General features: G+C 39.2%; 3 protein-coding genes across 5 annotated transcripts; all 3 read left to right on the forward strand.

The window, feature by feature from the left end:
- The first annotated feature begins 54 nt into the window (after positions 1-54).
- LOC148339842 (solute carrier family 46 member 2-like) lies at positions 55-7,343 on the forward strand. The gene is made up of 8 exons (XM_088289277.1): positions 55-94; positions 568-591; positions 706-827; positions 2,574-2,762; positions 2,921-3,092; positions 3,357-3,440; positions 4,418-4,574; positions 6,518-7,343. Exons 1-8 carry the CDS (start codon positions 55-57, stop codon positions 6,630-6,632), a joined length of 903 nt encoding a protein of 300 aa, XP_088145403.1. The 3' UTR covers positions 6,633-7,343.
- On the forward strand, positions 1,665-2,422 carry LOC148339843 (solute carrier family 46 member 2-like). The gene has a single exon (XM_088292031.1). It carries the CDS (start codon positions 1,724-1,726, stop codon positions 2,420-2,422), a length of 699 nt encoding a protein of 232 aa, XP_088148157.1. The 5' UTR covers positions 1,665-1,723.
- A 111-nt stretch (positions 7,344-7,454) lies between the features above and the next one.
- On the forward strand, positions 7,455-14,330 carry dnase1l1 (deoxyribonuclease I-like 1). 3 transcript variants are annotated; one of them, XM_088291888.1, is made up of 10 exons: positions 7,455-7,594; positions 7,728-7,831; positions 9,903-10,057; positions 10,970-11,058; positions 11,151-11,240; positions 11,321-11,433; positions 11,547-11,659; positions 12,397-12,503; positions 12,707-12,803; positions 13,642-14,330. In XM_088291888.1, the coding sequence occupies exons 3-10, from the start codon at positions 9,911-9,913 to the stop codon at positions 13,750-13,752; spliced, it is 867 nt and encodes a 288-aa protein (XP_088148014.1). In that variant the 5' UTR covers positions 7,455-7,594; positions 7,728-7,831; positions 9,903-9,910; the 3' UTR covers positions 13,753-14,330. The 3 variants fall into 3 exon arrangements, with proteins under 3 accessions (XP_088148014.1, XP_088148013.1, XP_088148015.1); XM_088291887.1 differs by having other exon boundaries at positions 7,459-7,594; positions 12,346-12,503; XM_088291889.1 differs by having other exon boundaries at positions 7,578-7,594; positions 7,725-7,831; positions 12,346-12,503.
- Positions 14,331-17,122: the final 2,792 nt, after the last annotated feature.

Here is a 17,122-nt window from a genome sequence, read left to right on the forward strand (position 1 = left end):
CCACTTGGATATGAATTTAAAGTAGCCGAACCCCATCTACATTTCCTTATAATCATGCATTATCTGATCCGCTTCTCCTCACAAGGGTCGCAGAGTGCTGGAGCCCGTCCCAGTTATTGCCAGGCAGCAGGCAGGGCAAACCCCGAAATGGTTGCCAGCCATTCACAGTGCTTATAGTCAATACAATTGAATTATCGTCCAACTACTATAATTCATTATTCGAAAACCTTTTGGCGTTCATTTTAAAGCAGGTATCTCTGAGGTGGTAAATGCCCTACTAGTGATGCCAGCTTTTGGCAGAACTAAGCAAACTGCTCATTCCCTTGCAGAATCAGATTTTTTTTTTTTAATAGCCGAGCACGGTTAATTGTTTTGTTTTAAATTATAGTACTTGTGTGAAATGCCTTATAGCTTAATCTGAATACCATTAAAAAAAAAATCAAATGTGATATGGTAAGCCTGTTCCCGTTATGGAAGTTAGGGACTGTCCTATCAGGGCATTTCACTTTATGTGCACTTTTCGGGCTGATTAGATCACGTGGGTACAGGGACCAATAAGTCTGTAAGAAGATCCCCTTGTGCATTTCATCGGTAAGAACGTGATAGTTTCTCTAAAGAGTCGTCTCCGTCATATTTACCTCTGTAAATTACGATTAGCGCTACTGAGATGATATACTTTTGCGACACGTTATACATTCCATACAGGCATCCTGGCGAAAAACGCACTAAAAACGTTTTGTGGCAACGCAACATGGTCGCCCTCTGACTTTAACCGCGAGAGGCCACTGTGGATCGCTAACTACGACAGCAACCGCACAAAACCTTCAGTAGGTACGCATTCGCAAACAGCTCATATAATAGGAAAAAATATGCAACATTTCCGTATAGTCTTGTTCCAGTGGAAGAGATACGGTATGTAGATTAGATAAGGGTAAATGATAGATATATAGACTGACAGACAGATAGATTATTAATTATCATCAATGGGATTCACCTGCATTTGGCGGGCTGCAGGCTGTTACGTCGAGCCCGCGGTAATAATAAAATTAATTATATTAACAATAATGACTGTAGGAGAATGAAGCCCCGTAGTAACACCCCCTTTAATTATGATGACAGACTCGTAGACTCTAGCAAAATGTTTAGCTCAATGTTTTTTTTTCAGGCATCGCTCTTTCTGCCTCTTTGATGTCCATTTTATTGATCATCTCCGCAGTGACTGTATATGCATTAAAGGGCATGTTAAAAAGGATTTTTTTCATTTTAATGTCTGTAAGGGGACATGTCACACATCTTCGAACAAATGTGGCCACGAATGGGAAATATCTTGTGTCTCAGAATCTGTTGCTGTTCTCCTTATTGCTCTTGTAGCACGTTTCTCAGTGTCATTGCAGTGCCTTTTTTTCCCCGTTGTCGTCAAACTAACAAACCTACTTTGACAAAGTAAGGCGCGAGAGTACAAATGTCCATTTATAAGGAGTGCAAGTAAAAAGTAATAAAAAAAAAAAGCGCAGTAAAAAGTACAGAATTCAAAAAAATAAATAAGATCAATCAAAATAATGAACTATTAGTGGTTTCCCCATGCTTACTAATGGCATGTAGATGTTTGTTTAAGCAGACAAAAGATTCACGATATGCTTGGCCACCAGTGTAGGAGCCAGAGTTGGAACATGACAGGCGGATCTTTACACAGGTGTTGACAAATCTTCAGTTCACACAATTTATGTCTCATTCTGTCACAGATATGAACAGAGATCAGTTAGTTTGGGGCATTCAGCTCGTGGCAACGGGTGTTCAGTTGGGGAACGCGTTCTTTTTGACTGTTCTTCCGATGGTGATGAAGGAACGATACGTTAATGCTACAAGCCAATCGGTTACCAACCTATCCCGTTTGGAGGACAGCTGGCAGGTCTCTGTCTCCAGCTTCTTCATGACTTACAGAGTCCTGAGTCAACTGGCTCCCATCCTTCCCGGACTTTTTCTGGCATGGCTCGGGGACATGGGCTGGAGGAAAAGCCTGATAACGCTCCCACTTCTGGGTCTCATGCTGTCCCGGCTCGTGGTGCTATTCATGCTGATACTGGACTGGCCTCTCAAAATCTTGTGGGTGGAGGTAATCATCACTGGATTATGTGGTGGCTCTACTGTGTTTTGGAGTGGCATCATGACTCTGTTGTCTCTTAGCACTTCGGGGCAGGATAGATCCAAACTCTTGATGAGAGCCGAGCTTATCAGTGGACTATCTGGTGTTGTGGGCTGCATGACAGCAGGACACTTATACGATTTCTCTAGTACAACCCTGAGACCCGGTGTTGTTACCTTACTGCTATGTTTTCTGCTTCATGCGTCCAGCATGCTCTACGTGATCTTCTTTCTACAGGCGAGTTCTATGTGGCTGTTGGATTTCATTCATTGGCCTTAAAAAAATGCTCAAAATGCATGATCACAAAGACGTCAGAAGGAAATTTCACTTATTGAATTTGTAAAGCCTGACAAATACCTTGTAGTTTGGACATTGTACAGTGCATTGTGTTTGAATAACGGACATTAAAATTAAAAACATTTCCATGCAGACTGGAGCTTTGAGTGATAACAGGACCTTGAATCAAGTCAACGACACCACTTGTGACCATCCACACAAAGTTGTGAGCGTTATATTGCTGTGGGTGTCAGGACTGCTCTACAATGCTATAGATTCTTCAACGAGAAACATTCTGGTCTTGTTTCAGTTAATGGAACCGCTTCACTGGAATGTGACTCAGGTGAGTCAATTTTAAACGCTAAAATGCTACTGATGTTCACATTACATTATGAATGAAAATGTTTTTTCTGTTAGTGCCCTGTCTTCCACGCAGACCGATTATTGGTATGTCTATCCCGCTCATAATTGTTCTAATTATGACCCATCTGGCTCCTGCAGGTTAGCTATGGGAATGCCTCTGGGTTCCTGATTACACTCTCAAGTTTCCTGAGTTCCGTAATTTTATCAAGGTGGCTCAGTGATAACTCTCTGATCACTATCGGCATGCTCTCCAATGCCGCAGGCATGCTTCCTATGGCCTTTGCCACCACTACATACGTGTTCTTCATTGGTAAGTTATTATAGGATTGCTTTAAATAAATCCTCCATTATTAGGCCACCATCGTAATCAAAGCTTTTCAAAACACAGAATATGCTCATTTGTTTGTCTACAAGGTCAATCATGTAACTCACAAAGAAAAATGATAAAAAATACTCTATCCTAGTTTCTCCAGCCTTGGCACAAGGGTGTTTTTCCAACTGATGCACCAAAAGTACCTGTTGTATTTTCAAAGGTTGTGCTATAACAACGTTAACACTGGGACTTTTTCTTTAGCCCGTGCCCTAGCACTCTTCTCCCTGATGCCTGTTCCGTTGATCTGTTCTCTACTGACCCAGCAAGTCCATGGATCTTCATACAGTGAGTTATTAATTATTTATTGCCTGGATGTCCTCCGTGCTTGTGTGGGTTGTCTTCGGGTAATCCGTTTTGCTCCCACATTGAAAGACATTCCATGTTAGGACCATTGAATACTCTAAATTGACCAGAGGTGTGTGAATGTTTGTTTGCCTGTGATTGGCTCGTGGCCATTCCAGGGTTTTATTTACCACGCCCCTCACCCAAAGCTAGCAGGCCAATGATGATAAACACTAAATAAAACGGACAGATGGAGGTTTGATCAAACGGTAGTTGATTAATGGTATTGTGTGCCAAGTATTTCTTTGTGATTCCTTTGTACATGGGCCAATTTCTATTTATTTTCACAGTGCTCCAGACGGCTTCACTCAGGACCCATATAGGGTAGAAATTTTTTTTTTTAGCAAAAGCGGTGATAATGTATTTTATTAAAATAGGTTTTAACCAAGCACTGTAACGTATAGTTTACATTTTTCTAGCTTGTTAAAGAAGGAGACAGTCTCAGATTTTGGCGGTGCTTGTACTCACTTTAGGTGTGCTTGAGTCCCTCCACAAATGGTGCTAAAACTTGTGTAAAATTAATTTTACCAGTCTATCAGACAATTTTCTTGTACACGTTTTCATAGTTATGATGTATAGTCATTTTGTCTTGAGTCATTGGAGGCAAAATGAACGTCACTACTTGGAAATAACCCGCATAGATTGGCACAATTAATTCAGGCCTGAGAGCGGGAAAAATAGTGGCTTGGTGAAAACAGAAAGAAAGTCAAGTTTGCCGCTGGGCGATTTGGAAGTCAAACATGCAGTAACAGGATTTTTTTTTTATTTGAGCATTTCCCTACAAAAAAGAAATGAGGTTCCCCTGACTGGCAATTGTGTTCACTGCTGCGTATATACAAGTTATGGAACATAATTTGATTTTGCAAGTGAAGGGTTGAATGATGATGTAATCGTTTCTTCTGAATCCATCTCATTCCCAGGTAAAGTCCTTATCTCACTGCAGCTGTCTTTGAAAATATCCAGTGCTGGAACTAACCTTCTCTACGCCAAGATTTACCAAGAGACTTTTAGTTGGTTTCCTGGATTTGTCCTGATACTAACCAGCTTGATCTCCATTGTGGCCATCATACCCATAAGGTACATTTACAAATACACTACAACAAAACATCCATGCTTCTATTTATCCTTAATGGTTCATATATCACAATGTAGAAACTACAAATTGTAGTTAAAACACATAATTAATTGATATTTGTGAATTCTTTACGATTTTCTTAAGATATGAAATTGTAGTTCTGCACAGGAGAATAAACATAGAGGTTGAAAGTTATGCTTAAGTTATGACTGAATTTCACGAGACAAGAAAATAGCATTCCAGCTTTTATTTAAAGACACTTATATCTGGATATGACGCAAAACTTCACAGTTCGTTTGAACCCACCCGTTCATGTACACAAAAGTATAGGAACATGTGGCTGACAGTCGGGGCTGTATGAACACTTTCAGATTAGGGTTTTTAACTGGAAAAAATGTATTCATATAATTTAGAGCAGGGGTGGGCAACCTTTTAGATTGGCGGGCCACAATGAGTTCTAAAATTTGACAGAGGGGCCGCTGGACCAGTAGCAGATGGATGGAGTGTTTAGGTAACCTCGCCTCATCTGAGAAAATTTAATTTGAAATGTAAGTGAACAAAAGCATGACAAAAATATATATGTATTTGAAAAGCCACAGTATTTAAAAAATAAAACATTAACAAGGTTTATTCATTGAATTTTTTCAAGTTCAGCGGGCCAGATTCAAACTTTTAATGTGGCCCCTGGGCCGTAGGTTGCCCACACTTGACTTAGAGGGTTAACTAAGATGAATACCGGAGGGCTTTCTATAAAGTGTGAGAAGATCAATCAGAGACATTGCGCAATCTTTGACCATACCCAGGCCAGTACTTTACAACTATTTGGAATGTCCTGAAGAAGAAAGAATTCACTGGTATAGTAGGCAACAGACGTCGAACAGGTAGATCAAGGAAAACAGCTGCTGCTGATGACACAAAGGTGTGAAGAAATACAGCAACCTAAAACAACTCTTCGTGACAACAGTAACAACTAGTAGAGAGCATGAGTGACAGCATCACAATAATGTTTGCATCAGACACGCCTTAACTCATTTGCTGTCAGCCCAGTAAAATTAATGCACTTTTTGACGTCTATATCCGTCAATGGCAGTGAATGAGTTAATATTTCTAGGATAAAGTTTTATCGACTGATAAGGCAAAAATGAACCTTTACCAAACTTATGGAAAGGCTCGCGTTAAGAGAAGGAAAGCATCTGGTCATAGATTCTTTTGGAATGGGCTCAGTAAATTTCATCAATAATGTAGCACGTAATGACAACAGCAAATTGAACTGAAGTCTTTCAAGTCAATCGGATTTTGCAGTCACACACAGACACGCCCAATAAGGGAGGAAGGCACATTTAAAGGACGCGAGAGGAGCCGCTTGGCGGTAAATCAAGTTAGCTGTGTTCACAGCCACAACGGCGCACAATGCCCTTTTTAAAACGCACCACCCTGCGGCCACTTGAGTCGGTCTGTGAAAATACCCAAATTTAGTCTGGCCTGCCCCTGTGTAGATTTAGACCACACCTCACGCCTCACTTGCATCGTGTACAAAAATTGAGCCCATATATTTGATTACTTTAAATCCATCTGTTCTAATACTTTGGCTCACCTAAATCTACGCCGTTTCGGGCCATTCTGAACTTTGCTGAATTATGACATCAGGAGTAGGATATTTTCTGTTCTGGAAAGAGTCTCACACTCTCCAGACATCTCCATTAACACCACATAAGGTTGCAAGATTTGTTGCTAGTCACCTTTTTAAAAATATTTGTTTAGAAGGGTTGAAAAGTCGCTAAATATAGCAAAACAAAAGCTGTGATAAGATCGCCTTTGACTCATTTACTGCCATTGACGGCTAAAGACGTCAAATGTTTTTTTTACTTTTTTACCATCTTTTTTACTCGGCTGGTAGTGAATGAGTTAAATGCGAAAGCTCATCACTCTCTGTCTTTCTTTACAGAATATTTGACAGTAGACTGTCTCTTGGGTGCATCTACGGGGTCATCGCAGATGAAGAGGCCGGTCAACATGACCGTTTACTTGAGATGAGTGACGACAAACCTCTTTGCAAGTAGGGGCCTTTCTGTGTTCGACAAAGGAACAGAATGAGCTAAAAAATTTACCCTCTGAGAAAATCATTTCTATTCTGCATTTAACTGTTATCACAATAGAAAGAGTGATATCAGACGGCTCATAACTTCAGGGTGCTTTGGTGTGTTTCTATTTATTTTCTGGTGTGTCTGTGGCACACATGCAGGGAGTCTGTCTCAAACCACTTCTTGTTCATGTTGTCAGTTAGTGCTGAAAAGAATTGAGAGCCTTAACAGCAGTCTATCATTCCGATAAGACAGCAGTGATCCAAGTAAACTCTGGTGTCAGTCTGGTGAGTCAGTCAACGAGTTTCCATCAGTATTTTAGGCCAGCCCAGTCCGTCCATTGGAGACATCCAAACGAGTTGAGAATGGACTTACCGGTACAACATTACTTGCAGTTGCCGCACACCTGACACGCCAAATACAGAAAAAAGGCGATGTTTTTTTTGTTGTATACCCCACAGCGAACCATATCACTCTCATGCAGGCATGCAAAGCGAGAGATATCAAAGTGAAAGGGGTGCGCAAACAGTGCTGCAATTTTTGAGTGAGTTGGCTTGTGGGTTTGGTGTAGACTGATGAAGAAGTCCCTTACATTTATTTACAATATCATGTACATTATCTAACTTATTATCTCATTTGGTGGTTTGATTGTTATTGTCCATTTCAAACAATAAACGCGTTATAAAGGCATTTTATACAATTGACTATTTTTTCCCCCAAGAAAACTGTGTGAGGAATTTCCCCACTGAATTTGTTTCAAAGAAAAGTTTAAGTGAAACTGCCAGTCACCTTCCAAGAACGTAGGAAGTCGCAGTCAGCACAGCCGTGTTATGTTTCGACTCACCAAGTAGCTGGAAGTCCCACCCACAGGAAATAGTCACGCTGGGCAGGCTTCATGTTTCACAAAGGAGGAAGCTGTCAGAAGAATACAACCGAACCTGGTAAGCTTCTGTTTGGTTTTGTTTTTAATTCTCATAAAAGGATTCTTACAGGAAAATATGTGATTTGAGATTGTGCATGTGTGTGAGCATTTGTGAATACAGTCTCAACAATCATGGTCTTCTGTTCAAGCAGGCTTGACTCCTGGCGTGGACGTCCCCCACCTAGAGACGGTGTGTCCTCACTCTGGTGCCTGTGCTCAGCCGTATGTCTCAGCATTTTCAACAGTCCTTATTTCGGTGAGTGGGTGGGGCTTGGGGAGGGGCTGTGTTTGTTGTCTGCTTTTATTGCTACTGTAAGTTACAATTTGTAGGATGAGGTGCTGTACAAATTAAGGTTAATTGAATTGAAGCATGAATTTGTGTCTAACAAATGTGCTATTTAGTGGAGAGATTTTTGTTGGTCCTCCTTATGAGCCCCAGGGCAGGTTGACAAATTTAGATGTATGAATTTTTAAACATGTGACACTTGCTATGAATGTGTCACTGGGCAGCTGCAAACACCAGAAATAATTCACTCTCATTTCCCGCATATAGCCTGCATGACCTTTAAAGTTTTGCATTGAAATCACACTCATTGGCCTCTTTATTAGGTACACTTTTAAAGTCTAATACAGAGATTCTCAATCAGTGTGCCGTCAGCGGCGTGGTACGGTAAATTATAATATTTCACTTAACTGGACATTTTTTAAAAACTTATAACAAATAATGCAATTTTGTTAATCTATCAATGCCAATGAAAGAGACAGAGCAAATAAATTATCCTCTATTAGATGGCTTGAGGTGACATTTTCTTTTGGCCGTATGCTGTGAACTTTTTTGAAAGAAAAATATGTGCCTTGGCTCAATAAAGGTTGGCAGTCACTGGTCTAATGAAATTATTATTTACGGAATGCTAATAATAATAATACAAGACCAGGTCATTCATAGATGTATATTTTGAATGTGTATTTTAATTGAATAATGAGTTCTAATTTTTCACATTTTATTATTTATTTTGAAAGAAATTATAATGAATTACCCAATCAAATAACAACTAACAACTAATCAATTGAAAACTGTAATATATATATATATATATATATATATATAAAATTAATTATATATTAATTATAATTTTATTTTTGCTCAAACGAGAAAAAAAATGTTTTACTAATATTGTTCCCATGGACACATTATTTTGTGAGATCAAAATAATTAAATAATAAAAAGAATGTACTTTAACTCATAATAAATCATCGAGGGGAGAAATTATATATTAATGCACCACATGTTACAGGGCCGTAATTAAGAACCCTTCCCCACTCCTTGAACTGCATTACTGTGAGGTGCTTGATTCTCATAATTAGGTTATATGATAAAGGAAAATATCCAGTACTGTATCTACAACATTAAATGAATACCTCCCTTACATAAAACTTCACATTATTATTTTTGTATTTATTTTTGGGTTGTGCAAGTGTACCAAATGTGACTGTTGTGTGGCTTTCCCACAATATTTAATATCTAACTTCCCATGACTAAGATGACTCACAATAGGAAACCCGCGTGTGCTGAGCCCAAAGATAAGCACTATAATGAAGATTCCAGCCAGCCTTGTGACTCTGTGACATGTATGGCGTTGTCTACTTCTTGTCATTTCAACAGCCATATAATACAGTATTGTGCTTTACATTGGAAGCTAAAGCTCAAGGCAAAATAACACAAAAAGGTACATACTAGCTCACACCCAACGCATTGTGTTGCTGCTCCCATCATATTGTCAACTGTCTGGTATGTACACTATACAGTATGTTAAATATAAACTCCGCCAACAATCTCAGCGATAAGGTGATGTCAGCAAAATATTTATATTTGTAGTTAATATTATACCAATGGGCAAAGGTTTCCAACCTGCCAAAAAAAGCACCTCTGTTGCAATGTTGTGCAATGTTACGTTATTGACGTTGTGATTCCAACAGTCTCCTTTATTTTCTCTGTGGGAAACAATGTTGAACTGATTACGCTTTGTTTCTTTTCATTTCGGATTAAATCAACGAGTCTTTTTAAAATTTTGTTAACAATTTGTAGAGGTGTTGGGAAAACAATTATGTAAATATAGCGACCAAATCCCATTTTACTGTCGTATTGTTAACAGTATTTTTAAGAAGTGAAAGCAATTTTTTTTGCCTGAATATGTCTTCGTAGTAGATGTGCGTCTTTTGAGCAAACTTGGGTCAGGTGCTTTATGATTGATTATCCACAGCATTGTGTCAACACAACCAGGAAATGTTTAATCATACAAAATCATTTTTGTTTGTTATTCTTACAGCTACGACAATGAGGCACGTGCTCCTCCTGCTGCTTTCCGGTCTTAACGTGTGTGGTATTCATGGCGCTTCAGATTTCAGAATCTGTGCCTTCAACCTTCACGGTTTTGGGGAATCCAAAGCCAAAAAGCAGGATGTCATGAACACGTATGCTAAGGTAAGGATGTCCATCTTTTTAATTTGCTGCTCACTGTTTACGGACTTGATTGGGTTTTGTGTTAGGTTATTCAGTGACCCGTCATACTTGTGCCTGGTAGCGAATAGCAAAAATCCACATGATGGAGGCAAAGCAATCAAAATGGAGAATATCATAAAAAAAAAATGTGTTCTATGATTCTCTGGAAATTCAAATGTTCAGCATGAAAGTACAAGAGGTTGTTTTGATTGTCTATAACAACAGTCAGTAAATAAGCAGCAACACATAAACACTTTGCATTTACACAATCATGACTTCAACGACTGCTTCTAATTGTTAAATTATTCAACACACAAAGCACCTTCACGTGAGGCTCATCAATCGTATTGTTTTAAATTTAAAACTCGCGAGAGGTATATTGAAGGACTGGGGAATTAGACATTTTAACAGAGGATATATTTGAGAAAAAAAAATTGACTTTGTGAATGCCAAACCACATGTTGACAGTCGTGATGGGTAAATGAAGCTTCGTTTGCTTCATGAACCAGTTGTCGTATTTTTGCGTCCTGTAGATGGCACTGTTGCTTTAAATAAAAGGTTTAAAAAAATGGCAAGTCAGTGTGCTTTCAGCCCAATGTTGAACAGAGAGTGCCATCTACTGGAGTCCAAAATTACGACAACTGGTTCATGATGCAGATTTGAAGCTCCATTTACCCATCTCTAGTTGACAGTCCCCTAATTCGACTGTTTTTAAGATTGTTTTTGCTTTTAATGCGTTGGAACAGTATGGCGCCTCCATCTCCCTTGAATGCTCTTGTAATAGTCTTTGGCCCTTCTAACAATGCTCCGCATCAAGCGCTTATTATCCATATCTGTGATACTGACATCTGTGTGTCGCTCCAAGGTAATTCATTCTTTCATAACCTCTTGCAGATCATCACCCGGTGTGATGTGAATCTACTCCAGGAAGTGAGAGACAGCAGACATAAAGCTTTGCCCCAGTTGCTTGAGCATCTTAACAAGTGATGATTAAACGCACGCACTCATACACACGTCTGGATCAGTATATTGACCCTTGTTGACCCCTGTCTGTTAATATATGATTAATATTCAGGTATGACCCGAAGCATGAATATAAAGCTGTGGCGAGTGAAAGATTGGGCAGGTCTGAAACATACCAGGAGCAGTATGTGTTTGTCTACAGGTAAGCAAAACACACATCAACACATTCATTATACAGCTCAGTGTAATATACCAAATGTGACAGCGGTGTGATGTATGCAGGGCTGACACCGTAACAGTCACGGGCCAGTATCAGTACCCTGACAACAAGCCAGGAGATGTTGATGCCTTCTCCAGAGAGCCGTTTGTTGTCCGCTTCAAAGCTCCAAAGACAGGTCTGTCTCCTGAAACTTGGCCTTGAAAAATCCTCATAAAATTACATGTATAGATGTGGCACAGAGGTGTGACGGTATTCTTATGCCACCCCTCTCCCTCCTTGCGTCTCCAGCGATCAAGGAGTTTGTCCTTATCCCGCAACACACCAGTCCAGCTAACGTCTCCAAGGAGCTTGATGCACTTTATGATGTTCTGCAACATGTGAAGAGGATGTGGAAAACTGAGGTAAAAGGTCACTTTTATCTATCTGTCTGTCTGTCTAACTCTTCTCCCATCTTGAAAAGATTAGATCCAGTTTGTTGGCAAAGGGGAGCTGTACAAAGTAATAACATCAGGACCAAATTTTGGTAGTATTTATACCAGGTGTGGGCAAACTACGGCCCGGGGGCCATATGCGGCCCGTTAAACGTTTTAATCCGGCCCGCCCAACTTGAAAAAAAATTAAATGAATGAACCTTGTTAATGTTTTATTTTATAAATACTGTTTTTTTGTTTGTTTTTTTTCAAAGACATACATATTGTTGTTATGCTTTTGTTCACTTTCATTTAATATTAAATGTATTTTTTTTCTCCAATGAGGTGAGGTTACCAAAACACTCCATCCATCTGCTCCTGGTCCGGGCCCCATTGTCAAATTTTAGAACCCATTGTGGCCCACCAATCAAAAAGTTTGACAAACTAGTTGCCTTACTGCTACATCCTGGAAATGTGGAGTGTAGACATACTGAAATATTTATATAAACCTAATGGAAAGCCATTGCATAAATTAATCTTGGTTCCGCCACAACCTACCCAGCATAAAAATCATCTCTGTATAATGTGAATTTGAAAACACACCGGCACACAGAATTCTTGTCTGTATGTCCCAGTTATGCAGGACTTTCCAATTCTGATTTTTGTGCCTTTAACAGAATGTAATGCTTCTTGGGGACTTCAATGCTGATTGTGCTTACCTTTCCAAGAGGAGCCGCGGGAAATTGCGCTTGTTTCAAGACAACAGTCTGCTCTGGTTGATGCCAGAGAAGACCGACACCACCGTCCGAGAGACCACTTCCTGCGCTTATGACAGGTAAATGAGTCACAGAAAAAGTACTATGAGTCTACGACTGTGTGTGCAAACGTTAAACCAAACAATTGCTGCATTTGGATACATATAATTGGGGAGCAAAAATAAAGTTTGGTGCACAATTATTTTAGGGAACGTAAGCTTTATTTTCACGTTTAAATAAAGTGTTAAGTGAGTTCACATGTATTTCCTTTGTGCTTCATTAGGATTGTTGTGCATGGTGAGACATTTGCCAAAGCAGTTGTACCCTTTTCAGCCAAGCCATTTAACTTTCAAATGGAATATCATCTCTCAGAGGAAGAGGTAATTGGCTGCATGTTTCTATCCCTACATTTAATGTGAATCTTTGACTTTGAAATAAAATTTTATACAATTCAGTCTACTAGATTATACCGGTCAATAGGAAAATAAATGTTTCTTGATTTTTTTCCCCCTAATTCAGGTTTTCATATAATGGTAATATATTAACAATAATTTATGATATTGTAAGACATTTTGTAATATTTATGAATGAAGGGTGAGGTTCTGCGACAGACGGAATTTTTTCCTGAAACGTCACAGCTATAATATGCAACAGTGGTCAAATTTATAAAACAAACAAAAACAAAATCACAAAAACCTGCTGTGATAGAAAATAGGCATTTTTTAAATCAGCCTCAAAAAAACATTTACGGACACCTAAAGCCATGTGTGATTAACATTTGCATTTGACTAGTTTTGTTATTAAAAACAATAATAATGGGGCGGCACAATGGAGCATGTGGTCAGATAACCCTAAATCTAAGACTCTAAACAAGTGCCCTGCATTTGTTTCATAAATGCTATGCAACAACCGAATAACAAAATGAATGGCTTATTTCTCGGCCCCTTCACCACAGCTTCACATTGCCGCCCTCCAAGAAGAAAATATCCATTCATCCATTTTGTGTGGCGCTTATCCTCTTTAGAGTTGCAGCGGAGAGGCAACGTACACCCTTGACTTGTTGCCAGCCAATCACAGGGCACATGTCAACGAACAACCATTTACACCAGAATCAGAATCAGAATCAGAATGCCCTTTATTGTCATTCTACTTAGTGTACAACAAGAATGGAGAACTACAAACTGTATTTGTTCTGAAGTGTTTTTCTTTTCTCCTCAGGCGCTCAAGGTGAGTGACCATTACTCCGTTGAGGTCCTCCTGAAGAACAACGCGACAAAAGTCTCCTTGAGCCTCCTCCTTGTCTCACTTCTCATATTCATCTGCAGATGAATCACTCAGTTTGATGGCAATCCCATCGGAGGTGGTTTTCAATTTTCAGGTAAACCACGGCAAAATGTATAACCTCACAGAAAATCTTGCGATTACCTCAATGCTGGGAGTGTGAGCTTTTTTAATTTTGTACAGTATCACTACTCCAATGTCGTCTTATTTAACAAGCACGATTGGGAACTTTCATATTTTACTTGCGTGACACTGGCTTTTTGTATCAGTAAGTATTATAGCAATAACGTATTCTCACAGTATTAATTAGAAATTTATGAAAATATGTCAAACTGTAATGCAGTAAAATCATGGCTTTTATAATTCATTTACACATGTATGTTATTTTCTTTTTTTATCTGAAATGTTTAGTTTGCCTGGATGTGTTAGTTGAAAGCTGTACTTAATCACACATTCATCAGTATATAATTGTAAACCAAAAGATGTGCATTATGCACGCATTATCTTTCATATTGGAAGAATTATGCCTGTGATGCTTGAAGCAATATTTGCTTTATTTTTATATGCAAACGATATCAATGGAAATGAATAAATAAGACAGCCTATTGCTGTTCAGGGTTTGCATAGTTTTTCTGGACTTCATGAAAATACACAAACATTATTCATATGTATGCTGATCGGCAACATTTTCACCCATATTTATTGTAACCTACTTGGCAAACGTGGAAAGAAGCAAAAGTAAAGCAGAAGAAGGTGACGTTTGCATTTAAATATTTTCCCATAAATGGATAACATTGCTAATCATTACATCAAATGGCAAGCATGTTTTAAATGTTCTAATTTATTCAGATAATTTCATAAATGTGTTTGTGGTGACTTTGCCATTTTTTAATGTTCCCGCCCACAATCCTCTTTGGAAACACTGAGGTAATAACACTGAGGCATATGCAGAAGTGTCTCCTACTTCGTTTTGGAGAGATCACAGATTCCTATCCTGGAGGAATTGTGTCAAGATTCTTGGTGGCGCGGAATCTTAATGTGAGTGATGCTCTGTGATTGGATTATCACAGCAGACCACTCACAATATGAACAAAAACTGTTTAATGCCTGATTTTTTCCCCCTCATTTCATCATGCGTGGGAGTTTTAACAGATATCTTTTAAGATTTGAAAAATCAGCCTGTATACAAGGCCTAAAAGAACTAACTGGACTGGAGAGACAACAGACACTCTACACAAGAAAAGTCAGAACAGACATGGGGACAATCCTGAAGAACTTTTATGACTGTAGTCGCAGTGTTCTTTATGTATGCGATGATTTGTTGGGCAGGCGGCCGATCCGCTCGGGACAGGCTCAGCTGACAAAGTGAAGGACAGGAGGATGATGACCAAGCTGCTGTCAACCATGCTGGATAACCCTTCCCACCACCTCCAGGAACAACATCTGAGATCTCCAGATGTGCAGTAGAGTGTTGCACTAGTAACAGCTAAGATCCTGAGTAGAAGCGCAAAACCCTCACCAGGCTATAGGTCTATAATAATTTGTCACTACCTTTCCAAGTGCACTGTGGGTAATTTTATGTGCCCGACTCTGAATATCATTCTTAAGTGCTTGATCACGATATTTGAAGTTTAAAAGGGACCTTTTTTGTGGTAAATGTTATATTTGTGGATGGAGTTAAAGGTTAAAAAGGTTCGTCAATTATTTTGTATTCTAAAAATATTATGTTCACGGCAACATTACTTTTATGTTTAATGTAAGTTAAAAATAAAAACTATAACTACGGTGGCCGAGAAAGGTCAAAACATTCGCAAAAACGGCAACACATTGAACTACATGCTATTGCAAAATCTCCGGGATATCAAATTACATCTCGTCCACTCACAGACTGGTTCGTGAACGGGAATTTGCAGCCCGTTCGCTCTTTTTTTTTCCCATTCACTGAATAGTTTCAGTATTAACATTTATTTGACTTGACGGCGATTTGACTTCTTTAGTTCTTTCCTGTACTTGTGGAAGACGAACAAACCTTGCAAAGGCCAAACGGTGCGGTGTTTTCCACTTCATCTTCCAGGCACACACTGCTCAAGTCAATATCGACACCTTCTCTACATCAAATGCGTCGCTCGGTGGGCATTTGCCCCTATCTATGCGCTTGCATTGATGTATTGGAATCACATCAGGCAAATAGTTTTATATTCGCATTTGGTGAGAAGTGAGAATGCACCACTCAAATAAAACACCCAAAAGGAGTTGTGACGTAAACATACAATACATTTTAATTTTAAAACCAGCATTATAATTATGGGGATAAATACTAACAACAATAATAATTACCATAAACAGTATTCTTACGTATATAAACATTTATTTTGGAGGACTTAAACACACGCGTGTTTTATTTTTTATTTTTTTTGCACGCGTTACGAAGTGCAGGCTTGTCAGTTGAAGCGAAAAGCTGAAAATATAAACAAGAATAAAACATTCGAGCTCCAAACAAATTTGGAAATAAAAGTACAATTTAATGGCAAAGCAGTATTATGATGATAGCACCACATAATAGTGGCAGTAAACATTGAGGATAACAATATTTAAGTGTACATATATGTATTGTAATAAATGTTTTCAAATAAAGGTGTCACCTAAAACACAGTCCTCTCCATCACTGGAAGTTTGTCACTCGTTCTATTTATTTTCATTCGCTTGCCCCCGGTACTTGGATTGACTTTAACATGAGCCGTGAGCTTGATGAAACGGATCCCAACGAACGCACTTCCGAGCAAGAAAACAGTGCTGTTTGTGAGTGGTTCCTTCCTTGGCGAACCGCAAACCATGCATAGCAAGACTCCGCTCACTGACTCAACTGGTGTACAGCGTGGAGTTCTCGTTGAACGAGAAATTCACTCACCGAATCGTTTGCGAACGGAAGATGACGTCACCGATTCCTTCGTGAACGCCAATAGCGTGGCAGTATGTTCAGTGAATTCCGTTTACATCTGACGTTGGCTTGGCTGCTGATTGGTCGTTCGCGAAGATTGGTGACACGCACTCGGCTGAGCTCGAATGTATGGGATTCAATTTGTGCCAAAAATATGTCGTCTTGTCATTTTTTACAAAGTGTTACGTCGAAGTTAGATGTCAAGAAAGTGCCGATGTGAGTCGTTGTTAGATTACAACAAATTTAAAGAATGAACTAATATGGGAAGTTTGGCAGGGTCGTGATATTATATAGGGATTCACGCGACACGTCTGGAGCATCCTCGAACGCATTTATTTTGACCGCGTTCAAATCTCAACGGACAATACGCCCTTGCGGTTGAAGCCAGAAGACAGCCGTCTTATGTTGCCACTTTACTGCCAACATCTGGTATTATTATCATCGTTGAAAACACTATTATAAGAGCGCAATTGAGGTTAG

Source organism: Idiotropiscis lumnitzeri, chromosome 3 (assembly GCF_059441095.1).
Source record: "Idiotropiscis lumnitzeri isolate Australia: NSW breed Sydney's pygmy pipehorse chromosome 3, RoL_Ilum_1.0, whole genome shotgun sequence".
NCBI lineage: Eukaryota > Metazoa > Chordata > Actinopteri > Syngnathiformes > Syngnathidae > Idiotropiscis > Idiotropiscis lumnitzeri.